This window comes from Encephalitozoon romaleae, chromosome II (genome assembly GCF_000280035.1).
Source record: "Encephalitozoon romaleae SJ-2008 chromosome II, complete sequence".
Classification (NCBI taxonomy): Eukaryota; Fungi; Microsporidia; family Unikaryonidae; genus Encephalitozoon; species Encephalitozoon romaleae.
In genome coordinates this window covers 56,652-78,974 of record NC_024897.1, presented here as the reverse complement: position 1 = coordinate 78,974, position 22,323 = coordinate 56,652, and the positions used below count along the sequence as shown (strand labels likewise).

The following is a 22,323-nucleotide window of genomic DNA, read 5'->3' as shown; positions in this document are numbered from 1 at the left end:
AATGCTTGAGTATATTATTTCTGAAAAGGATATCCGGATGCTGAAAAGGATGAGTATTCGGCAGAAGCTTGTCCAGTTTGTGAATGCGGCATATTCTGTGATGGGGACGTACATGATATGGAAGATGTTTTCGATTCTCTTGAACAATGATAGTCCTATTGTTGTTGTACTGAGTGAAAGCATGTCCCCTGGATTTGAGAGGGGAGATATACTATGGCTTGCTAACAAGGATTTCAGTGTTGGAGACATGACTGTTTTCAAGTTTGGAAAGGAGATTCCATGTGTACACAGATGCATTAAGCAGTTTGGTGGAAGATATCTCACGAAGGGAGACAATAACCTTGACGATGATGTTTCCCTCTATCCAAAAGGAAGGAATTATTTGACTAGGAATGAGGTCAAGTCTATTGTTGTTGGATACATTCCTTATTTTGGATGGATAAACCTCTGGATCAATACCATTCCCGGGGTGAAGTTTGCAATACTAGCTGCTGTGGGTCTATCTGTCCTATTTACTCGAGAGGAGTGATGGTATGATAGCCTTAATTCTCAAGAATAAAGAAATTGCTTTATTTCATTGCTCCCCAGTTGTTTGCTTTTTGGGTCCTCCTCCCCAAGTACTCAGATGGGTTTCATAGCTATCGAGGAATGTTGCATTTGCTATTCCTAGTATTTCTTTGAAGGCCGCCTCATCCTCTGGTCTCACATCGCATAAGCAAACACATGACGTGGACTTCAGGTTGACGAGCCTTCCAAGAATCGTAGAATCTTCAACAATTGCATATGACACTCCCATCTTTCTACACAGAGTAGGGAGGAATATAACAACTTCAATGGGATCGACAGATGCAGAGATGAGAACAAGTTTTGCCTTCTTGGTTTCAATTAGATTTGTCACATGCTTCAGCCCAAACTTGACAAGAATAGGCTTAGGACCCTTCTTCGGATCCTCTGATTTCAGCCTGGCTTTCTTCTCCTCCTTATTCTCGGGCCTGTAGTTCATAAATAGATTAATGAACTTTTTAGTATCATCCTCGGACAAAAAGGTCTTAAACTGGTTGATTGCAGGCGGGATTCGGATGGCATTGGCTAGCTTGTTTATCTTCTTCTTTATCAAAAGCTCCTTCTCCATTTTCTGTTCCTTTGTAAGCCTTGGAGCTATGAGCGGAATCTTTTTTACCTTTCCCAACACCATTTGAGGGTAAATTTTTTTCTCTTAACTTACTCCGGATGGCCGGAATATTACTGGCAGTTTAGGGAGAAGGCGTAATATTTCACAATGGTTCTGGAAACATAGAAAGTTTCTTTAACAGGCTTGGAATTCTCGGGCCTCCAAGTAGATGCAATTCTTGTATTTCTGATACTCAGGTATTTTGGAGTTTTGTGTGGGTGATTGCGTCAGAGAAGCTTGATGTGATTGGTGGATCAAAATATAAAAATGCTTTGTTTGAATACCCCAAACAAATGCAGATATTCGTGAAGACCCTAACAGGAAAGACGATCACACTAGAAGTCGAGGCAAGCGACAGTATTGAGAATGTGAAGGCAAAGATACAGGACAAAGAGGGTATACCACCAGATCAGCAGAGACTTATTTTTGCAGGAAAACAGCTAGAAGATGGAAGAACCTTGTCTGACTACAACATCCAGAAGGAGTCTACTCTCCATTTGGTGCTCAGGCTGAGAGGAGGATATTAAAATGTTTAGTTTTTTATGTCTTTTGGTGTTATGGGATGAGTTGGTTCCAGGAGCTAGTGCGTCGAGGAGAAGAATAGATAAAAAGAAAATGAGAAGAGGGGTAGCAAAATGGAAATGTCTGAAAGGAACTACAAGCATGGGGTGACTGGGCCTCTTTCTATGAAGGAGAGTACAGAGGAGGATGTCAAGCTATCTGAGGAGATGGATATGTACCTACAAGAGCGTGGGTTTTTCGAAGACGACGAGGAAGGGCAAACAAGGGAGAGAGTTCTTGGAAAGTTGAACTTTATGGTCAAGGAGTTTGTAGCAAGGATGGCAAAAAACAAAGGAAACGGAGACGGAGAGAAGGCATATGGAGGGAAGATATTTACTTTTGGGAGCTATAGGCTAGGGGTGCATGGAAAAGGAACCGACATCGATGCCTTGTGTATTGTACCCAGGCATGTGACCAGAAACGACTTCTTCACTTATTTTTATGAAGAACTAAAAGGAGACCCGAATATAAAAGGTGTTACAAAAATAGAGGATGCATTTGTACCAATAATTAAATTCGAGTTTCAAGGGATTCCAATTGATTTAGTCTTTGCTAGGCTCAACGTACCGGTTGTGAAGGATGGAATCAACCTACTCAATGATACACTTCTGAAGAGCATGGACGAGAAGTGTATTTTGTCATTAAACGGATCTAGAGTCACAGATGAGATGCTAAATCTTGTTCCAAACGTAAAGGCCTTCCATTCTGCCCTAAGATGCATCAAGTACTGGGCTAAAAGGAGATGTGTGTATGGAAATCCATACGGATATTTTGGAGGGGTAGCCTTTTCATTGTGTGTTGCGAGGGTTTGCCAGCTGTATCCGAATGCATCGTCCTTTACCATTGTATGCAAGTTCTTTGAGTTGTTTTCGTCATGGAAGTGGCCGACACCTGTGATTCTACGTCCAGTAGTAGATCTAAATTACAATCTGAAGGTTTGGGACCCCAAGGTATATCCTTCAGACAAATACCATCGGATGCCAGTGATAACGCCTGCGTATCCCTCTATGTGTGCAACACATAATGTATCGAACAGCACTCAGCATGTGATTACCATGGAGTTTTCGCGAGCCCACGAGATTCTATCCAACCTTGAGAAGAACGACTTCAGAAGGATATTCGAACTGTCTGATTTCTTTGGCCGATACAAGCTCTTTGTTGAGGTCCTTGCAATGTCGACTTTGGAAGAGGGATTTACAAAGTGGGAAGGGTATGTAGAATCGAGGATTAGGATCCTGGCATCAAAGTTCGAAGCAGTCGATGACATACTGTATGCTATTCCTTTCCCCAAAGCATTCAGGGTCTTGGAAGAGAGTATTGGAAAGATAAAGCCTGGGGCTGAGGAGGTGAAGAGGTGTACGGCGTTCTTCATAGCGATTGACGTCATTCCCGTAAAGGGCAAGAAGGTAGTGGTAGAGCAGCAGGTCAAAGAATTCATGGAGTTTGTCAAGGAATACGAAGGAAAGGAAAGTAACATGTGGATTGAGATCAACAGCCTGAAGAGAAAGGATGTCCAAGGATTTCTAAGGGTCTTCTATGGAAAGGAAAATTTATCCAAAGAGGATGAGAATAAAAGGAGAAAAGTTAAATGATTGGGGAAGGGTTCTGCAGCCTGTCTTCCCTCCAAAGCCTTAGTTTCCCTCCAAAAGGAAAATATATAAACAAAGACCATGCCCTAGAGAATGGTACAAGCAAAAGGAGGAAAGGCCGATCCACGAGTTATGGGGAAGGATGAGGAACACCACAAGAGCATTGTAAAGTTGAGCCAGATCAAAAAGATCATGAAAGACAGGACTAGAATGAGGATATCAAAGGATGCCCTTGTTGCGGTTTCTGCATGTGTGATGTACCTGATCAGTGAGATCACCGATGGAGCAAAGAATGTCGCAAACACGGATGGAAAGAAGAAAGTAATGCCTAAGCACATAAATCATGCGATATGCAATGATACTGAGCTTCATTTTGTTGGGCATGACTGGCTAATAAAGAACGGGGGAATGAAGTCGTACATTTCGCCAGGGGACTTTTCTGTGTCAAGTAAGAAAGGGTCTTCGAGGGACTGAATGCTTTTTAGTCCTTAGTATTAAACTTTCGAGTTTCTTCATGTTTAGGTTTTCTGAGGTGGTATTTAGGGCGGGCCGGAGTCCCCATGTGAATGAGGGTTCTGAGGACGGGGATCAACCACGGGACAAAGAGGCCAAAGCCTATTTTTTCTATAGACGTGTCCGACGGACACATTGTTACTTCGTCCCTTGGTGGAGAGATAAAGCTGTGGAACCCAGATTATGAGTGCATTAGGACAATCAAGAAGCACCAAGGAACTGTACTGTGTGTCAGATTTAGTGTTGATGGGGATTTATTTGCTTCTGGAGGAGATGATGGAATGGTATTTGTATATAAAAGGAACGGAGATGTTGTTGGATCTACCTCGGAGCATGAAAATGACGTCAGTAATGTGATTTGGACTGACAGATTTCTTGTGAGTGTTGGATATGATGGATATGTTGTGCTCTATGACCAGAAGTCATTAGACGTTGCTAAGAAGATGAGGCCCCATGAAGGACAGATAAAAGGTATTTGTGTCGACAAAAGCTTTAGATATATGTGCACCCAAGGGGATGATGGAATTGTCTTGTATGAGGAGTTCAAGGTTGTTAAGAAGGTGGATGCTTCTGAAGGAGTGATTCTTGAGTCTTTTTTCTCCAGGATGAGCTGGACTCCTGACGGAGAATTCTTTGCATCTGGGCTGTCATTCAACAGGAATTATAATACTGTTGAAGTTTTCAACAAAGACCTGAGAAATGAATGCTCACTTATTGGACATGCAGCACCATGTGAGGTTGTGGCATTCAGCCCAGTACTATACAAAAAAGATAGAAAATACTATGTTGCTGCTGTGTCATCCCAGGATCTAAGTTTATCTCTATGGTGCTCATTGTCTGCAAAGCCATTCCTTTTGATTAAGAACCTGACTGAGTTACCTGTGCTGGACATGTGCTGGAATGAAAGCGGAACAAGATTACTTGTATGCTCTTATGGAGGAGAGGTTGTTCAGATAGATGTAGAGGATGGGGACTTTGGAAAAGCCTATGAGGAAGAAGAGGATAGTTCTGGAGATATTTTCTTCTCTGTGGAAAACAGAGACATATTTGAAAGGACAAAAGAAAGCCCGGAAGAAAGTAACGATCAGGACGAGCCTGTCCAGAATGCTAAGAAGATAGTAAAGCCTGTATTGATATCGTCTGACCCAACTTCAGAAGAGACAAAAGCAGAAGGTGCTGAGATTACCACTGAGCATTCGTACCTTGCAATATTCAACTACTGCAACAGGAAGATAGAAAAGTTACCAAGAAACAGCCAAATGTCTAAATCTTTTGGCGACTTTAATGTCGAGCTGAGTAAGGACCGGACTTATGTCTCTGTTAAGAGAGGCCCTAAGGAGTTTTATAAGATATATGGGAGTATAGAGATGATGTGTGTGAATAAAAAACACATATGTTTATACACAGGGAAGATACAGATATACAACCTTATGACTGGGGTCCTTTCTATGCCATTTATCTGTGCTGGAGATGTTGTGACTATGGATGTTCTTGGAAAGAGGCTGGCATATCTCCAGGCGGATGGATTCTACACGGTGCTTTCCATCGGCAAGCGCAAGATAGATGCCAAGGGTATGATTCCAAGAACCGGAGATCTTTTATCTCTAAGACTCGACAGGAAGTACTTTGTTGTAGCTTCGTTTCCAGATGAGGAATATTTTCTTGAAAAGAGGTCAGGTGTCTGGCTTCAGAAAACTCCTGTATCCAACAGCATTTGGGCTGGAGACACAGATCTAACTCTTGAATATGATGAAACATTGTCTCATCTCGAAAACGAGTTTCTTATATCACACTTAGTAAAAGACAAGGAAAGAATGATCCGAGCCTTAAAACGGATCACTAAAGCTGCCTGTAAAATGAAAAAGATGGAAGACTTTATAGAGCTTAAGCTGAAGAACATCATCACGATGTTACTAGAAGCAGGAGAAAGGTCTAAGGCTGTTGAGATCTTAGGGAAAATGAACACTAATTATGTGTTACAGCAATTTGTGTTTTCAATGCTTAAGGAAATAGGAACAATTAAGCTTTAATTTCATTGGCATTAGGGCTTACTTGAGAAGGGCCAGTGCTTCAGTAATACTCCTATTAAATAAACTCCTATCCTTATTATCTGCTTGGCTAGTGAAGACAATAGTAGTAAGAAGTAAATATTGACAAGGATAGCTTCCCACCATTCCAAAATGCAAATCCCTGTCTCTACAGAGTACCTGTAATATATCCTTCTCATCCAACCAAAAAGTTTGCGATGGATGCAGTAGCGGGCCTTTCCATCCTTCTTTTGGTTACTTTTTTCTATCATCAAAACTCAAAGGCTCTGTCTATTTGTAAAACTGTCGGGCCAATCAGACAGCTGAAAAATAAAGGATATCCAAAACACTTTATCACCTTTAACATCCGTCAATCCAAATGCTTTCCATTCACATCTAGAACATCGGGATCATAGATTTCCACACATCATCTCGGCATTTAAAAGGCTCATTTTGTCGAATGGATCAAATGGATGAATTGCTTCGTCACTAATAAGTTGAAGTGCAAGACCTCGAACTGCATCATTGTGATGTAAGGCAAGAATCCGGAGGCTATGTATATTGTCGAATCCGCTTATCCCGGCCTTCCTAGCCTCAGAACATATGATCAGTATTGATATTATATACTCCGGGGTGTATAGAAGTGATGTGTCCAGGAGGAACTTATGGAATTCAATCTTCTCGTCTGCAGACACAGCCTTGTGGACCATGTTGAGGAATTCCGGCAAGTGCTTTGAATTTCTCATCTTATATGACCTAATTGCATTCTTGAAAAACAGAATCATCTCGGAATCCTTGCAGTTAGACAGCACCTTACTCCCGTAGAAAATCATCTTCTCGGTATGCACAGCTTTCCTTATGATATCCATCCTGCATACCTTCTCATCCGTCATGTTTTTTCCCAGCCCAATAATCAAGTCCTCCAGTAAGATATTCCTGTGCTCTTCAGGAATATTCTCGTTGAAATCCCTGAGAATGTTGTTAAATACCTCAAAAGCCTTTCTTTTGTTTTCACAGTCCAGCTTGGACAGGAACTTCAGTACAACATGTCTGGATCTAAATAAGTCGTTTTTGAAGTAGAAGTCCTCAACTCCATCAAGAATGGTTTCTTCATTTCCAGGAAAGAGGAGATGCAGCTTATCAATCACATTGCTGGTCGTGTCTTTTTTGTCTCCCAGTTTGTTGATAAACAGATGGATCAGATCCACAAATAAGACTCCCTTTTCTAGCAGCTTTTCCACCAACCTTATAACCTTCTTCTTTATGTATTGGTTCCGAAGGTTCACTCCAAACGACTTTACGATCCTTTGCTTGATATAGGGATTTCCAACCTCCCTCTTTGATATAAGAAGGTCCTTGATGTTCTTGAGTGCATAGTAATGAACATCGTTTCTTTGGTTCTCACAGAATGCAAGGAGGCCCTTGTAGTTTTCTGCAGAAGGATTCCTTTCCGTTAGCAGTGTAAGTACATCAATCTTGTCTTTAATAGTTCCATGCACCAAAAGATCTTTCTCCATCTTTGAGGCATCTGGAAATACCTTTCCTTGAATGGGACATGGCTTCCTCTTCAAAACAATCTTCTTCTTAGTCTCTCCCCTGGACTTCGAGCCTCCGTGCTTAGAAGAGTTTCTGCTTGCCTTCTTTTCTCCTCCGTCTTTGGGCTTTGCCATCTACAAGGGCAGCGGTACTTCCAGAAGAATATTCATCCCTATTCTATCCCAGAAACACACATCCATGGGAAGTCCAACAAGATACTTCGACATCTTCGGGCTGAAGCCTTCGTTCTCCATAGATAAACATGATCTAAAAGAAAGATACTTCGAAATTAGCAAGAGAATCCATCCGGATAAGGCTAGGCCATCCCCTGGGGAAGGCACATCAATAGAGGAAATAAACAAAGCATATGATGTGCTAAGAAACGATCTAGCAAGAGCAAGGTATTTGAGTAGCACAAAGAAGTTCGATGTCGGAAAGCAGTTCCTAATGGAGATCTTGGATTATGAACAGGAAATCTCGGGTGTATCCAATGATGAAGACAAAAGAAATATCCGAGAGGACCTACAAAAAAGAATCGACCATTGTAAGCTACATATCAATGAAGAGCATCTTGCAAAGTGGGGATACTACGAAAGGCTAATGAAGATGCTTAACAACAAAAAGAAAGAAGGCAAGTAGATTTAATATTCATTAAATCCAGCAGTTTCATACGGCGTTAAAAATCTCCACCTTTCTTCCAAGAAGATTGTATAAAATTAACTCATCGGAGCACCCGGAGACAGACTTCTCTTCAAGAAAGGATAGCACTAAATGGAACTCGGCCGACTGGACCTCGCTCCCCTTATTGGATCCAGATAGTTGGCGGACCAGCTGCAATGCAGAATATCCCTCTCTCAAGAATTCTTTTGCATAGTTCATAACCTCAGGCCTGTTTGCATTCCAAAATGCATCGATGACTTTTTGAGGAATGGCCCCAACAGCTTCTTCAATGCAAAAGCTACTTAGAGGAGCAATGCCTTGCAAAACATTGATCGCTTTTCTTAAATCGTTTCCACAAAGCCCGAAGAGCCTGCAGTATAGTTCCTTATCATACCCCAATCCTTCCTTCTTGCCTATGTCTTCAAGAATCCCATTCTCCATTAACGAAAATTTTACACTGACCAGTCTGCTTCTAAGTGGCCCAATAATCTTTGATGGATAGTTTGTAATAAATATAAAGCGAGTGTTCACAGAGTCTTCTATCACTCTTCTTAAACAATGCTGTGCATCAGAGGTGAGGTTTTCACATTCATCAAGTATTATTGTCTTGTCTTTATCTAGTGTGGATGCATACACCTTGATTCTTTCTCTAATCACAGATATGCCTCTTTCATCAGACGCATTGAGCTCTAGCTTCCGATTCGCCAGAAGATGGGCAAAGGTTGTCTTTCCTGTGCCTGGCGGCCCGTAAAGCAGAAGATTTGGATGCCCTCTTCCATCGGACTTTCTCAAGATGTTCTTTAAGTGATCCGGACCTTCAAACATGTCAGCAGACTTGGGCCTGTATTTCTCTGTCCACAGCATATAACCGAAATGCAAGGCTCAGAAATCACAAACATAAAGTGTAGATTAGTATTTATTATCCCTTACCCAAGGGAGACATCCCCCCACAGGCCTACTTCCTCATCATCCGACGTCTCCTTGTCTGCACTTATCTTCAACCTTTGAAGCTTAGCATCAAAATCCTCTGCAACATCAGACAGAAAGGAGGGGACTGGATTTTTGGACTCCCTTAGAACTTCTATTAATGCTTTCTTGAAATCTGCACTCACTCCCCCATCATAAAATGAAATCGATTTCCCTGATTTTCCTTCACGCCCAGTACGTCCAATTCTATGAATATACTCCTTTATATCCCTTGGAATGTCGTAGTTTATCACCAGCTTTATGTCCTTGATGTCTATACCTCTGGCAGCGACAGAAGTTGCAACCATCACCGGAAACCTCCCATTGCGAAACCCCTTCAGTGCCTCATTGCGGTCAGATTGCTCCTTGTCCCCATGCAGGGTGACACATAAAACACCGCTTTTCTTCAAGACCTTCTCGACCTCTCCACATTCACTTTTTCTTTCAACAAATACAAGGACTTTATCGGGCTGAACCTCCATCCTCCACGATCCCTTGAGATTGATGTCCGAGTTCTGGAGGATACTTAACAACGCCTTTTTCTTGTTCCGAACCTCCACAATCTCCTGCTTGATGTTCCTAAGGGTCTCAGAAGGTATCTCAACCGATACTTTATCTTCCGGAAGAAAGTAGTTTATCATCCGTGTTAGCTTTGGTGAATACGTGGCACTGAAGAGACATGTTTGTGTATTCTTGGGAATATACTTGTGGATTTCCTTTATGGGCACCTCAAACCCCATGTCTAGAAGCTTGTCTGCTTCATCTAAGACAAACATTTTTATTTCGGAAAGATCCACCCTTCCTTTGTGCAATAGATCTATGAGTCTTCCAGGTGTTGCAACTATAATATCGACACCGGCATAGCTGGGAAGGTCCTGCTTCTTACCGTAGATCGATACAACCCTGATCTTGCTTCCATACACAAGCTTCGAGGTCTCGGTTCGAATCTGCTCACAAAGCTCTCTTGTCGGGGAAATAATGCACGCCTGTGGCTTTTTCATTTGTTTATACCTTTCTATAATGGGAATCAAAAAACACATGGTCTTCCCCATCCCTGTCGGGGCCCTACAAATGAGATTCCGCCCTTCAACCATGGATGGTATGCAATACTTTTGTATGATTGTTGGGACAGTGTATTCCTTCCCAAGTGCATTTACTAAAGCTTGGGAGCAGAGTTCCTTGAAGGAATTTAATGTTTTAACTTTCTCACTTGTTTTGACCTTGCTGTCCTCATCCTCTACCACCGGGACTTCCATCCTCTTAGGAATCTTTTGTGTTGTCTTCTGTTTCTCCTCAAAAGACCCACTTCCTTTGTTCAAGTTCTTGGGAAGCGCATTTCCATTCTTTCCCTTTCTCGATTCAGAGCTTCGCTGGCCTCCAGAATCATTGCTGGCCCATAACAGTCTCTTCGATGCTCTTTCCCTATCAAGCCCAATGGATCCTCCTCTGCTTCCCTCTTCTACTACAGTTAACTCCAATTTCATGGGATAAAAAAATCTCTGGTTTATATAAATATCACCATGACTTCATTGGTGCTTCTACAATCTTGTCCATAAACTCCAAATCACTTTTCTATTACTTGGAATGAATCAAAAATCAAGACACATCAAAATGTTGACAAAGTTGCCCCTGAGAAATGTTGAAGGACCGAAGATCCTACTGTGCGATTCCTTACGAGATACATAGCTACTCCACATATGCTTCCGTGTATGTGCCAAACAATATCAAAAGAAACGACCCCATGGATCCCAACTCAAGGTGGTCCACGTCAACCAATGATCATCTCCAATACATCATCCTGAAAGTCCCCCCAAGTCTTGTTGTGACCATTACGTTCGGAAAATACAACAAGATGCATGTATCCAATGTCAAGAAGATGAGAATAAGTGTTTCTGAGGATGGAGTTGAGTACAAAGAGGTCTTGTGTGGAGGGCTAAAAAATGATTCTGAAATGGAAACCTTCAATCTCCTTGTGAAAGACGAGGCATACTACATTGCCCAGTATGTCAAGATCGAGCCTCTGGCCGCATGGGGTGTCAACTTTAGTTATTCATTGTGGTTTGTTGAGCTCCGGGGGATTATGGATGTTGAGAAGTTTATTAGATATAACGAAATGATTGTGTTCGGGAGATCAATGAGAAGTTGCTTGAGATTTCTTAGAGATAGTGGATTCAGAGATGTTTATGAGATCCTTGAGAAAAGAAGCTCAGATAAAATCGAGGATGAAGTTGTAAAGCACATAAGAAAGTTGCTGGAAAGTCACAGATACGAAGATGTGGAGGCGGTTTTAGACAAGTTGGATCCATGTGTTTTCCAAGGGTTCATAGACAATTCTCCATACACACTTGTGTGGACAGAGATACCAAGGACTGAAGTATGGCCATGTGAGAGAGGAGGGCATCAAATGGCTGAGATGGATGGAAGCTTGTATGTCTATGGAGGATGGAACGGGGTAGAGGAGCTTGAGGATTTTTGGAGATACAAAGATGGGGAATGGACTGAGATCAAAGTGGATGGGAGAACACCCGGAAAAAGAAGTTGCCACAGGATGATCTCTAACAAGTCAAAGCTTTATCTGATGGGGAAGTATATTCCTTTGTCCTCTCGTAAAGCTTTTTCAGGAAGATCAGATATCTGGGCTTTTGATGGGGAGTGGAAAGTTATAAATATGAATGATGAGGGAGGGCCGGGGAATATATATGACCATCAAATGGTTGCTACCGGAGATAAGTTATGTGTTTTTGGAGGGAGATCGACTGAAAGGGAGGACATATATTCTGGACTCTATATGTTTTCCCTTGATGATACATCTCCAAGCTATGAAGATGAAGAAGATGTCCTTGAAGATTACCAAAAAATGAATGAGATGGAAAAGGCTGCTTTTGGGCTAGATGGAAGATACAAGAATGCTAGCAATCCGGTCAGAAGAAAAGAACAACTTTCTGGATCCATCTGTGTTAGGGAATCATCATTTGGATCGAGAGTTTTGCATGAGAGTATAACAGATGAATCTAATTCAAGGCATGAGCTTTCGACGTCGTCATCAGGCCTGGTTATAAGTAGATGGACCATGGTAAGGTCTGACACGGTACAGCCACCCAACACACCTTCTTTGAAGTCTAGATTAGGGCACAGCATGGTGTTTATTCCTCCAGACTATATCGAAGGTAGCATTTATAACAACAGCCTTGCAATTATAGGGGGGCAGAGAAATAAGAATTCAATAAGAGAGATTCTCTTTTACAGCCTTGATACAGATACCGTTTACCAAAGTGTGCCGTTTCCTATAAATGGAGACGGGAAGATTATCCAGCGGGGTCTTCTTTATTTGTCAGAGATTGTTGTTCTTTTTTGCCATGGAAAGGAAAAGGAAGGGAAGCTTGAGAGCATAGATGTATATACCTACTCCCTTACTAGAAAAAGATGGACAAAGGTGATTGCCAAAACTCGAGCAGAGACGGGGGTGGATATTAAACCACTTTCAAGGTCTGCACATCAGTTTATTCAGATGAACGGATGGTTTTATCTGTTTGGAGGGAATGTGTCTGAGAGGACGGACCGGCGTGTGAACGACATGTGGGTATTTAGGCTCGAAAAGAAAACAAACAAGGAGATCCGCCATCTATCAAAGTTTCTTGTCAGGAAGCACAAATATCTCCATCTCCTTGGGATTGATGAGAAGAAGGCTGTCGATTATCTTAGAACCTCTGTGCTGAGCATGGCTGTTGACGAAGACACAAGAGAGATTTTTGAAGACTTGTGCCGTGAAGTGTACAAGAGAAAGATCTTTACGGATCCTGTTGAGGATATATGTAGATTACTATCAGCAAAAGAATATTAAAGAATTTGTTTTACTCTTTATACCTACACAAAGGTCCAGGTTTTATTAAAGGCTTTTGAATATTGATGTTTATTTTGAGCCCTAAACATGGGAAAGGACACTTTGTATTCATACTTGTCTCCCATCACAGATGAGGAAGAGGGAAAGTTTAGGGACCCGAGGGGGCTTTCAATGGGGTCGATGAATGAAAAGCTGAGAAAGCTCAATGAGGAGTTCAAAGCGAGGTCTTGTATTGGAAATGGATTTGTATTCAACAGAAACATCAGGCTAGAGTCGCCTGTAAGCTATTTCGGCAAGCGTAGGGATTTTCCTGATGGGAACGAATCAATAAATAATGGACAGAGGTGCCAAAGGGATGCTGGAGATGCAAATAGTCCTAAGGCAAAGGATGGATTTATTGGGGGCATGATATCTTGGAAGGTAAATCCTTCTGGTGGTATAAATAGGAGTATGGTTCACAAAGAAATGTCTAGAGGATCGGTGGTTGGAATGGATCTTTACAAAAAGCCGTCCATAGACTTCACCTCCTATACGATGAAGAAAGGAAGTGGAGCAAGTTCTAAGGGGTACGTGAAGTCCATGGCAAGTAGCTCTATTTTCAATAGAGGGCCTTCTTCGAATCCTGGCGGTATTGGAAAGGAAAGAAGCGTGGATCCATCATGCCTATATATCAAGAAGAAGGAACAAGTGGAGGAGAAATCTTCTCCATCCAGATCTGTATTTAGCAATCCATTGTCAAATTCCAGGACCTCTAGTTCATCTCTTAAAGTTTCATCCCAGGCATCCAGCTCCTTTATACACAACAGTACAAGCAGATCCCCGGCCCTTGCTCCTATTGATGTGATGTATGTAAAGACATCCGAACCAAGAAATGGGATGCCAAATATGGGAGATGGTGATAGTGAGCCATCACAGTTATGGAATGATCCCTCCAATACTTCGCCGGTTTCAAACCTTTATGCTCCTGGGAGAAAGCTAACAATCCATCCAAGTATCAGAATATCAAACACTGTGCTGGGGTATGAAGGCTCTGCAGAAACAACCAAGTACTACATCATGGTTGAGTCTGATGTAAACTGGATGATATGCAAATCCATAGGGGATATTGCTGCACTGATTCCTGGCATTCGATGCACAACATTATCGAATGCAATGTCTCCCCAGGAAAGAAGGGCAAGAGATAGGATGATCCAAGTCACATTGAACTCAGGAATCACCGATAAACAGCTGCAATCATTCATTCTCTCAGATATTTCAAGTGTTCAGGTATTTAGATCTTCATATCTCTTGATGGATAATGAAGGATGGAAGGCATACCTTTTTAAGTTTGTTGGAAAGGCACTCATATGCTATGAAAAAAGTCGGGTCTTTAAGATCCTCCTTCTTAGTGGATGCAATGTTTTGCCTGTAGGCCAGGTTGCCTTCTGCCTTGAGAAGTCTGGAGAAGGAATAGAATTGTATGCCACCTGTGAAAAAGAAAGAGATGCATGGATCTCTGACATAAAAGAATACATTAGTAAGCTCTAGAATCTAGAACAAGGGGATATCACCCACATACTTTTCTTACGTAAGTGGATAATGATAAGAGGACCAAAAAACATTTTAATAATAAAGTCTCTAGGGGATGCCTGTTTTGAAGCTAGGTGTTGGCCAAGGGTCATTGTTCTATTCGTCAGGACTATACCTCCATATTCGTAGAATTCCATTATTATCAACTGTGGTGAAGAAGTTCTTAGATGTAGATATTCCAATCACATTGGACTCGTTAATTTGTATCCTCATGCTTTTCTTTTCCTCTAGATCCCAGATCATAACACCTTCTGGTTGCCCCACTAGCAAATGGCTTCTAATAAATCCTAGCGAGAGGATGGTTCCTTTTTGTTCAATGACATCCTGGCATCTGCATGAAGGCTTTTCGGGTTTTATCCGGTAAAGAACAACATTCCGTCCATAGCCTCCAGCAGACATTATCATGCGCTCATTAGATATAGACATCGCTAGAATCCGCTCCTCGTTAGTACTCGTCATGTATGTCATCTCGCCCTTCACATCAATGATAAGAATCTTGTTTCTGTTCACAACTGCATACACAAACCCTCCGTCAGGACTCACAGTCATCGGCCCTCCAAACTCCTCTCCAGGGTTCAAACTAAGTATTTTCTCATCCAAACTATACACATTCACGGTCTTATCCCATTCAATCGTAAACACCAGATCCCTAATTATTTTGAGAGATATAGGATCGGAGGATTTTAGTAATCTTTCCTGGGATTTACTGGCCAGGTTCCATACTCTTACTGCGCCCTTTCCATCTGCAACATACAACCGAAGGGAGTCCTGAGTAAAGTCCATAGGGCATATCCTGTACTCTTGTGTTTCTCCCTCACACATCCTTTCTTCATACTTTTCCATTTTCTCCGAAGAGGAGTTTAAGAACCATATTATACTCTCCATTACAACAAACACTTTGTATCCACATCCAAACGCCACAAATCTACCGCATGGACTTATGACCGCATTTGTTATTTTTCCAGGCATCACTATCCTCCCACAGGCGCTAACTCTGCACAAGTTATCTCCGTCGATGCTCCAGTCACTTCCTCTCTTAAGACACTTCGAGGCCCTTATAAATGATGACCCGGGATCAGAAGATGGTATGTGCTTTTGTCTATTCATGAGGCTCGTATAGTACTGGATCTTTCTAGCATATTGGCTGTTTGCCTCCACAAGCCGGACATTTTCCTGCCGAAGAGATCTATTCTCGGCCATAATCGTGTCGTACTGCTGCTTTATGGCATCCAAATATGCCTCAATGCCTGGCTGAAACATTGTGAGTAAGGGCTTATTATACCGTGAAATAATTCGTTCGCCTGTGAGTTGCAGAGATATATCTAAGAAAATCAATCCTGTTTATTGCCATAAAATAGAAAGGCCAGCATGAAAAGGGTGCCTTCCGTCTAAAGTTCAAAAGCCACTGCCACACTGAATGGGATGTTTTCGTATCCAATGCTATGCTTGTTTCTTTCCATTACTTCGTAGGCCTCATTTCCTCCAAAACATTCCACTCCATACTTCAATCCTCGAAGAACTCGTCGGGTGTTTCTCTTTGATATAAAACTTTCCTTGAAGTATTGAAGGCTCTTAGAATATATCTCCCTGTACATCTCGGTGCTAGTCAATCCTCTCTTCTTTAAGGCAGTGGCAAGAACAAACTCTTCTTCCACATTTCCTCCCTTAATCCATTTCGTGTAGTCTCCTGAAACAGCAACATTACTAAGAAGAACATAACCATGGTGTATGCTAAACCCTGATAAATACTCAACAATGTAATCCACCTGTTCTTTAGTGCAGTACCCTGCCTTAAAAAGAGATATGGTAAGGCACACCATGCTTGGTAAGAGTTCTTTAGTCTTCCACAGGCTTTCCTGTTTTATTATCTCTACGACAGATGAGAAGTCTCCAGATGAATGCAGAACAACAATAGCAAGAAGAAACAGTGAGGAGGAGTATATCTCAAATATCTCCTCACTAAGTACAGTCTGCACTAGATTCAAGATCCAGGCATTGTCTCCTGTTTTTAAAAAGATGAGTCCCTGAACGTCAAGCAGATATCCATAAGCCTGAGGTGAATTGATGTTTCTAATATTCTTCCATACAAAATCATCGATAAACCTCACAGCTCCAGGGTTCACCAAGGAAGGACAGATCCTAATCATTCTTTGAATCAGCTGTGAGGAAAACTCGTCTTCGATATTACCTTCAAGAAATACCATTACCTGGCCCATGATTTTTGTGCAGCATTCAACCCCACCTATCCTTTCGCATGCTATTGGATTGCCTTCTGTATACTTTACCGAGTACGACTCAAGAGATGCTAAAGATTCACACCCGTCAATACATCTACTCAAGTATGCCATTGCAAGAAACGATGCTGGGCTTATTCTGCTAATGTACTCGGGGTCAATAATAGCATGGCTATCAATAGATAATAGATATCGAAAGGAGACAACACTCAGATACCCCACGGACTTGCTGTTCCGAATTATATCAGTACATCTATCAACAGCCTCTTTTAGCCTCATCTTTAAAGCCATACATAGAAATATCAGCCTTTCCTCATCCATCGGTGTTGCAATTTCGCCGTCAATAACTGTGCTTTCCCAACCATCTCCAAAGACTCTCCTCAGATGCCCAATCATCTCAATAATTATTCCTCTATTCACGTCATAACCTTTCAGAAGATTTCTTGAGTATAGCAGTACATCCTCGTTCATCTCCCCAACCTCATTCTCAGACACATATGCACCAAGCTTCACCGCATTTGAGAGTGCAGCTGAGAATTTAGAAAGGACAGGATAACTCTTCCTTTTCACAATGTTGAGTAGAACACTATATTTCAAATAATCAAACCCTGTTATGGTTGTTAAAACAACTCCTAGAATTCTAGTCATATCGACACACTCAGGATATTTCGTCACAAAGAGGTTGAAGACCTCGCATATATCCTTCTGAAGTACATTCTTACGCAATAGCTTACAAAAAGATCCTATGAACTTATCTGCATTGTTCTCAAAAAAGGGATGGATATCTTGAAACACCAAGGAGTGAAACATCCCAAGGATATTCTCGTCCTCTGAGAGAGATTCAAAATATGCTTTCTTGAATATGTCCTGGCACAACTCTATGTTCTTAATTATTTCACCGTACAATGCATCACTCCTCGAACAAATTCTGTACTTATTGAACATGTGATTCAGAACTTTCACACTTCTCTCATTTGGATTTGCACATAGATCCTCGACTAGCCCATCCCAGGTTGCACCGTGGAAATACAGGGTCTCAAAGAAAAAGCAAAGGATCCCAAAGTTTTGCTCTGAGGATCCAAATATTAGTGAAAATAGGATGTCATGACCCTCGTGTATCATCTTAATCCGTTTTGGATTTTCGATCCATTCCTTGCACCTTGTTTTCATATAAGTAAATGCAATTCCATTCCCACTCTTCAGGAGCTCCATAAACTCACGCTGTCCAGCAACTCCATCCAATCTTTCTTCTATGTAGCCTATGGAAGGTCCCCTGGGATTCCGTAGAATATCGTTCAGCAGATGCTCCATTTTGTGGGGTGGGCATTTCATCAGTATGTAAATTAGATATCCTGCATTGGATGGGAGCCATTCTATATCTAAGCACATAATGAGGGATGTCTCCTTTGCATGGATCTCTTGTGAACAGCAGAATTAAATTTGTGTATCAGGGCCCCACTTATGCATTTTCTAGTGAAGAAGCCTGGTTGGCTTGTTTTCGATCCCAGTGAGTATGGAGATGAAGAAGTCAAGACATTTCAGGTGAGGCATAGGGAGGGGCGTTCAAACACAAAGCTTGTGAAGTTTAAGGACGGGTCTTGGTATTTGAAAAATGGGAGCCAGATGTTTCCCCTGAAAGCAGTGCCTTCAAGGAGAGATATTGGGGTAGGAGCCAAAGAGGGAAATGTCGTATGTATCCATGAGGTTCTAGATAAGAAGTGGTTTATCAAGATGAACGGCCCATAGAAGAATGATGTGTACAGATGGTATATTTGGCTGATGCTATTAAAGTTGTTGGACTATTAAGAGACGTTTGGTTGCAATGGTTTTGAGCGAAAAAAAATTTGATCCCCAATATGTCATTGAAGAAAGTAAGTTGAGAAGGCTAATTTAAGACAAACCCAATGAGAGAGATAAGGATTAAGAAGCTATCTATTCACATATGTGCACGAGAGAGCGGGCCAAAGCTCGACAGGGCTGCAAAGGTCCTTGAGCAGTTGACCGGACAGAAGCCGGTGACCTCGAAAGCCCGAATGACTATCCGGAACTTTGGAATCAGAAGAAACGAGAAGATTGCCGTTCATGTCAATGTGTCTGGAAAGAAGGCTTACGAGCTTCTCAACACTGCATTAAGGGTTAAGGAATATGAGCTTAAGGAAGGTTGCTTCAGTAACAATGGATGTTTTGGATTTGGAATTGAAGAGCACATTGACCTCGGGTTGAAGTACGACCCGGCAATTGGAATATTTGGAATGGACTTCTTTGTGGTTCTTTCAAGGCCGGGAGATAGGGTATCCAAAAGAAAAAGATGCAAATCAAGGGTTGGGAATAAGCAGAGAGTTTATGCAGAAGATGCTAAGAAGTGGTTTGTCGAGAGCTTCGAAGGTGTTCTAGTTGAATAAACGGGTTTGAGTGCATCCGTTTCCATGTTTAACCTCCTCTTTTAGAATCTAATATTACTTTTATTTAGAGATTTTGCCAATTATTGGTCATAGAGTTACAGGACAATGTCGATTCCATCGTCTATATAAGAGTCTTCTACTGTGAAGACCCTTCCGTCAGACTTTCTGACTATGGTGCTTCCTCCGGTATGGTCTAGAATCTGAACGACCTCTCCTTTATTCAAGCACACATCCCCATCCTCGATGTGCTCTATCTTAAGGAACCCTATCTTAAAAAACTCTTCGTTCCGCTCCAGCTGGATTGTTCTTCTGCCCGAGGAGTTAAGCATAGGAATAATGCTAAGGCTAGCTACCAGTGCAATATTTATCACCATAGTTTTCCAGTATCCTACCATGTAATAGAACGGCACCATCGATAAAACCTCGCAAAGGGCAAAACCTATCAGTGTTCTGTGCCCGGGATCATATACCTTTCTCAAGAATCTTTTCTTATATTCTACTCTTTTCATGTGAAAGTAAAATATCACGCTCACATCAAATGAAGTTGCAAGCAATAGGGCCACGCATAGATATAGCCTGAAAGATCCCTCGTGCACAAGCACTGCCGTTGTGCAGATGAATGTCAGCAATGCTTTTATAGCCAACGAGTGGAACTTGTCCATGAGGGGCTCAAAACAAAAGTGATTTGTAGATCTTAATAAGTGCCTAGTCCCCCTTAAAAGCATGTCTAAGGAGTATTTGAGACATACGGCGGAACATGAAGCACATTTCCAGGAATAGTTTGCTCTATGAAGCAGGGGCTGGGCATACTATGATTAATTGTGATTTATATATGGTGAGTTGAAGTTGCAGGTATCCTTGTTATCGTTGATTTAAAACAAAGCCCTTTATGGAGGTTAGCTTAGAAGTTCGACGAATCGGAACCCAGAAAAGAATAACATCTACTAAAATCAGATACCTTTTTTCCACAGAGACTGTTTGGTTAGATGACTTCACTCTATCTATACCGGTATATGGCTCTAGAGGAGAGAAATATGAATACACCGGATCTGTTTTTTCTAAGACAATAGAGATGGTGGCAAAGTTTGAAAGAAAGGTGGGCCTTGGACTGTCCTGTGAGCAGGGAATAGAAATGCTTAAGAATGGTGACATGCCCATCCTTAGATGCCTATACAAAGATGGCGAAACCATAAAGATGCATGGGCTGAGAAGGTTGGTGATTATTGACCCAAAAGACTTTACAGCAAGTACAGCATTCTCAAAGACGATATTGCAGGATCAATCTAGGCTTGGAATGCTCAGAAAACTGAAGCTTGTAAACTGTAGAATCAAAAAGATTCCTGACATCTCTATGATGAGGTTGGCATATTTGGATTTGAGTCATAACGATATATCTGGTGTAGTATGTCTTCGTGGATATTTCGACACAGTTAATCTATCACATAACGAGATTTCTCGTGTCATCAGGATGAGAGCATCAAATCTCGATGTTTCGCATAACAAAGTGACCAGATTCTTCCAGGACTTCACCTATCGACGCCTAGATTTAAGCTATAATCCTCTGGAGTTCTATCATGCAGAAGCAAGGGTGCTGAACCTATCTCAAACAATGGTAAAGTCACTGGCTTCAAAAACAATAAGGAAACTGGTTATGGATGGGACAAAGAGAGTTAAGCTGGGGGCATTTGAAAACCTTGTGTTTCTGAGCATTAATGACTGTGGAATACGTTGCTTATCATTTGATGCAAAGAAGTTGAGGGTTCTGAAGGCTAGGAATAACCTTATAGAGGAAGTTCCCGTCTTCCCATCTCTTGAGTACTTAGATATTTCTAGCAATCTTGTACATACAGTTCCAAACAAGGGGGTCAGGTTTCTTGATGCCTCGAAGAACCAGATAATGGTATTTGACCTTTGGGGGTGGGATAGGCTGGCGCATCTAGACCTCTCTTACAATCCACTTGTGAACTTTGAGAATTTTGATAGAATTGAATTAAGATTCCTAAACCTCAAAGGCACAGATATTAAGAAGAGCCTAAGAAGAAATGGGGTGAGACACTATGTGCATCAATGCAGGGTGAAAGAAAAAGTGGTTGAAAGATTCATTGTTGACCCAAAGGGAGTAGATGGAAGATTGTTTTTTATATCTGTCCATGATCCCGGCATCGACATTTCTGATATACTCGGGATCATTCAGTCGGAGGTGACTGGAGCTCATAGTCCTCACATTTATCTCCAGAGGTTCTGCCATTTCTTCAGGAAGGCTCTTTTCTCTAGGGGGATTAAGCCCGAGTATGCGTTGTGCATGGTGACACCTAAGCATGTGGTTATCAATGGAAGAGGGGTTAGCTTTATATTCTCAAACTTCGCAGAGATCAGGATATTCAATGACCCTGAGGCTGTTGAGGTGTATGATAACGTTGGGAACTGGCACTTCATTCCGCTGTTTTGCGACTTCCAGGGCAGTGTCGCAAGGTTTGACATATTAGATACGGTTAGGAATGAGTTAGATTCTACCCTGGATTTTATAGGCCATCGATGCTCTCTTTCCGTAATGATGGCCATTTCTAGTACGCTCAAGTTGCACAAGAGTTCATGCAGAGGAGTGAAGCTAATATCCAGGGCTTGCCTTCCTAGCAAGGTAGGATATGAGGATGCGATTAAAGGTATCTCCAGAAAGAAGAACAATGAAAACTTTATACAGGGAGGGGAAAATTACAACTTTGTATTGAAAAGCAGCACAAGGCGATTCTATGGCACCCTTCTCTCCAATCCAAACCCTATTTTTGCATTCTGCAGACTTCTTCCAATAGGCACGAGCTATGAATATGTTGTTGGAAATGTAGCGAATATAATGAAGATGATGAGCATTGTGTTTTCTGGAACCAGGATAGAGTTCTTTTCAAGGATATGGATTGTTGCGTTTCATGACAGGGTGGAGGCCTGCCTATGGGGGCTGAAGATCAAAGAAATGCTCAAGTGCCTAGAAATCGATGTTGGGATAGGAATAACATGTGGGTCTTTCTATACAAGGATAGCTGACAGCCATGTCAGGTTTTATGGGCCGGTGCTTAGCAAAGCATCACGCATTGCAAACCTTGGGATTGGAGTATTCTGCTGCCATTGTGTGTGGACCAAACATTCGAAGATTATGTATATAAACCAAGGGCAGCGGATTCTTAGAGGATTCAAGGAGCCGCACCTAATTTACACGCCCCAGATATCTGGAGAGATATAAACACGGCAGTCCTTGTCCC

The 22,323-nt window shown here is 41.8% G+C and overlaps 18 protein-coding genes across 18 annotated transcripts; 11 read left to right on the top strand and 7 right to left on the bottom strand.

Annotated features, from left to right (window-relative positions):
- Window position 1: 1 nt before the first annotated feature.
- Window positions 2-529, top strand: EROM_020680 (S26 Type I signal peptidase; the record flags this gene model as incomplete). The annotated part of the gene is made up of 1 exon (XM_009265765.1): window positions 2-529. The coding sequence occupies one exon, from the start codon at window positions 2-4 to the stop codon at window positions 527-529; it is 528 nt and encodes a 175-aa protein (XP_009264040.1).
- A 45-nt stretch (window positions 530-574) lies between these two features.
- Window positions 575-1,195, bottom strand: EROM_020670 (60S ribosomal protein L7A; the record flags this gene model as incomplete). The annotated part of the gene is made up of 1 exon (XM_009265764.1): window positions 575-1,195. One exon carries the CDS (start codon window positions 1,193-1,195, stop codon window positions 575-577), a length of 621 nt encoding a protein of 206 aa, XP_009264039.1.
- A 269-nt stretch (window positions 1,196-1,464) lies between these two features.
- Window positions 1,465-1,698, top strand: EROM_020660 (ubiquitin; the record flags this gene model as incomplete). Its single annotated transcript, XM_009265763.1, has 1 exon — window positions 1,465-1,698. The coding sequence occupies one exon, from the start codon at window positions 1,465-1,467 to the stop codon at window positions 1,696-1,698; it is 234 nt and encodes a 77-aa protein (XP_009264038.1).
- Window positions 1,699-1,806: 108 nt separating this feature from the next.
- EROM_020650 (poly (A) polymerase type 1) lies at window positions 1,807-3,324 on the top strand (the record flags this gene model as incomplete). The annotated part of the gene is made up of 1 exon (XM_009265762.1): window positions 1,807-3,324. One exon carries the CDS (start codon window positions 1,807-1,809, stop codon window positions 3,322-3,324), a length of 1,518 nt encoding a protein of 505 aa, XP_009264037.1.
- A 90-nt stretch (window positions 3,325-3,414) lies between these two features.
- On the top strand, window positions 3,415-3,795 carry EROM_020640 (histone H2A; the record flags this gene model as incomplete). The annotated part of the gene is made up of 1 exon (XM_009265761.1): window positions 3,415-3,795. One exon carries the CDS (start codon window positions 3,415-3,417, stop codon window positions 3,793-3,795), a length of 381 nt encoding a protein of 126 aa, XP_009264036.1.
- A 92-nt stretch (window positions 3,796-3,887) lies between these two features.
- EROM_020630 (WD40 domain-containing putative histone) lies at window positions 3,888-5,864 on the top strand (the record flags this gene model as incomplete). The annotated part of the gene is made up of 1 exon (XM_009265760.1): window positions 3,888-5,864. One exon carries the CDS (start codon window positions 3,888-3,890, stop codon window positions 5,862-5,864), a length of 1,977 nt encoding a protein of 658 aa, XP_009264035.1.
- Window positions 5,865-6,271: 407 nt separating this feature from the next.
- Window positions 6,272-7,531, bottom strand: EROM_020620 (Nucleic-acid-binding protein; the record flags this gene model as incomplete). The annotated part of the gene is made up of 1 exon (XM_009265759.1): window positions 6,272-7,531. One exon carries the CDS (start codon window positions 7,529-7,531, stop codon window positions 6,272-6,274), a length of 1,260 nt encoding a protein of 419 aa, XP_009264034.1.
- Window positions 7,532-7,595: 64 nt separating this feature from the next.
- EROM_020610 (HscB-like chaperone) lies at window positions 7,596-8,036 on the top strand (the record flags this gene model as incomplete). The annotated part of the gene is made up of 1 exon (XM_009265758.1): window positions 7,596-8,036. One exon carries the CDS (start codon window positions 7,596-7,598, stop codon window positions 8,034-8,036), a length of 441 nt encoding a protein of 146 aa, XP_009264033.1.
- Window positions 8,037-8,063: 27 nt separating this feature from the next.
- On the bottom strand, window positions 8,064-8,921 carry EROM_020600 (DNA replication factor C small subunit; the record flags this gene model as incomplete). Its single annotated transcript, XM_009265757.1, has 1 exon — window positions 8,064-8,921. The coding sequence occupies one exon, from the start codon at window positions 8,919-8,921 to the stop codon at window positions 8,064-8,066; it is 858 nt and encodes a 285-aa protein (XP_009264032.1).
- A 62-nt stretch (window positions 8,922-8,983) lies between these two features.
- EROM_020590 (DEAD box ATP-dependent RNA helicase) lies at window positions 8,984-10,507 on the bottom strand (the record flags this gene model as incomplete). The annotated part of the gene is made up of 1 exon (XM_009265756.1): window positions 8,984-10,507. The coding sequence occupies one exon, from the start codon at window positions 10,505-10,507 to the stop codon at window positions 8,984-8,986; it is 1,524 nt and encodes a 507-aa protein (XP_009264031.1).
- A 152-nt stretch (window positions 10,508-10,659) lies between these two features.
- EROM_020580 (muskelin N-terminus domain-containing protein) lies at window positions 10,660-12,864 on the top strand (the record flags this gene model as incomplete). The annotated part of the gene is made up of 1 exon (XM_009265755.1): window positions 10,660-12,864. The coding sequence occupies one exon, from the start codon at window positions 10,660-10,662 to the stop codon at window positions 12,862-12,864; it is 2,205 nt and encodes a 734-aa protein (XP_009264030.1).
- An 87-nt stretch (window positions 12,865-12,951) lies between these two features.
- Window positions 12,952-14,391, top strand: EROM_020570 (hypothetical protein; the record flags this gene model as incomplete). Its single annotated transcript, XM_009265754.1, has 1 exon — window positions 12,952-14,391. One exon carries the CDS (start codon window positions 12,952-12,954, stop codon window positions 14,389-14,391), a length of 1,440 nt encoding a protein of 479 aa, XP_009264029.1.
- A 138-nt stretch (window positions 14,392-14,529) lies between these two features.
- Window positions 14,530-15,693, bottom strand: EROM_020560 (D40 domain-containing putative transcriptional repressor for RNA polymerase II; the record flags this gene model as incomplete). Its single annotated transcript, XM_009265753.1, has 1 exon — window positions 14,530-15,693. The coding sequence occupies one exon, from the start codon at window positions 15,691-15,693 to the stop codon at window positions 14,530-14,532; it is 1,164 nt and encodes a 387-aa protein (XP_009264028.1).
- Window positions 15,694-15,821: 128 nt separating this feature from the next.
- Window positions 15,822-17,978, bottom strand: EROM_020550 (CAS/CSE chromosome segregation protein; the record flags this gene model as incomplete). Its single annotated transcript, XM_009265752.1, has 1 exon — window positions 15,822-17,978. The coding sequence occupies one exon, from the start codon at window positions 17,976-17,978 to the stop codon at window positions 15,822-15,824; it is 2,157 nt and encodes a 718-aa protein (XP_009264027.1).
- A 150-nt stretch (window positions 17,979-18,128) lies between these two features.
- EROM_020540 (hypothetical protein) lies at window positions 18,129-18,413 on the top strand (the record flags this gene model as incomplete). The annotated part of the gene is made up of 1 exon (XM_009265751.1): window positions 18,129-18,413. One exon carries the CDS (start codon window positions 18,129-18,131, stop codon window positions 18,411-18,413), a length of 285 nt encoding a protein of 94 aa, XP_009264026.1.
- Window positions 18,414-18,523: 110 nt separating this feature from the next.
- EROM_020530 (60S ribosomal protein L11) lies at window positions 18,524-19,069 on the top strand (the record flags this gene model as incomplete). Its single annotated transcript, XM_009265750.1, has 2 exons — window positions 18,524-18,538; window positions 18,563-19,069. The coding sequence occupies 2 exons, from the start codon at window positions 18,524-18,526 to the stop codon at window positions 19,067-19,069; spliced, it is 522 nt and encodes a 173-aa protein (XP_009264025.1).
- A 95-nt stretch (window positions 19,070-19,164) lies between these two features.
- Window positions 19,165-19,731, bottom strand: EROM_020520 (hypothetical protein; the record flags this gene model as incomplete). The annotated part of the gene is made up of 1 exon (XM_009265749.1): window positions 19,165-19,731. The coding sequence occupies one exon, from the start codon at window positions 19,729-19,731 to the stop codon at window positions 19,165-19,167; it is 567 nt and encodes a 188-aa protein (XP_009264024.1).
- Window positions 19,732-19,958: 227 nt separating this feature from the next.
- On the top strand, window positions 19,959-22,304 carry EROM_020510 (hypothetical protein; the record flags this gene model as incomplete). Its single annotated transcript, XM_009265748.1, has 1 exon — window positions 19,959-22,304. One exon carries the CDS (start codon window positions 19,959-19,961, stop codon window positions 22,302-22,304), a length of 2,346 nt encoding a protein of 781 aa, XP_009264023.1.
- Between the last annotated feature and the right edge of the window lie 19 nt (window positions 22,305-22,323).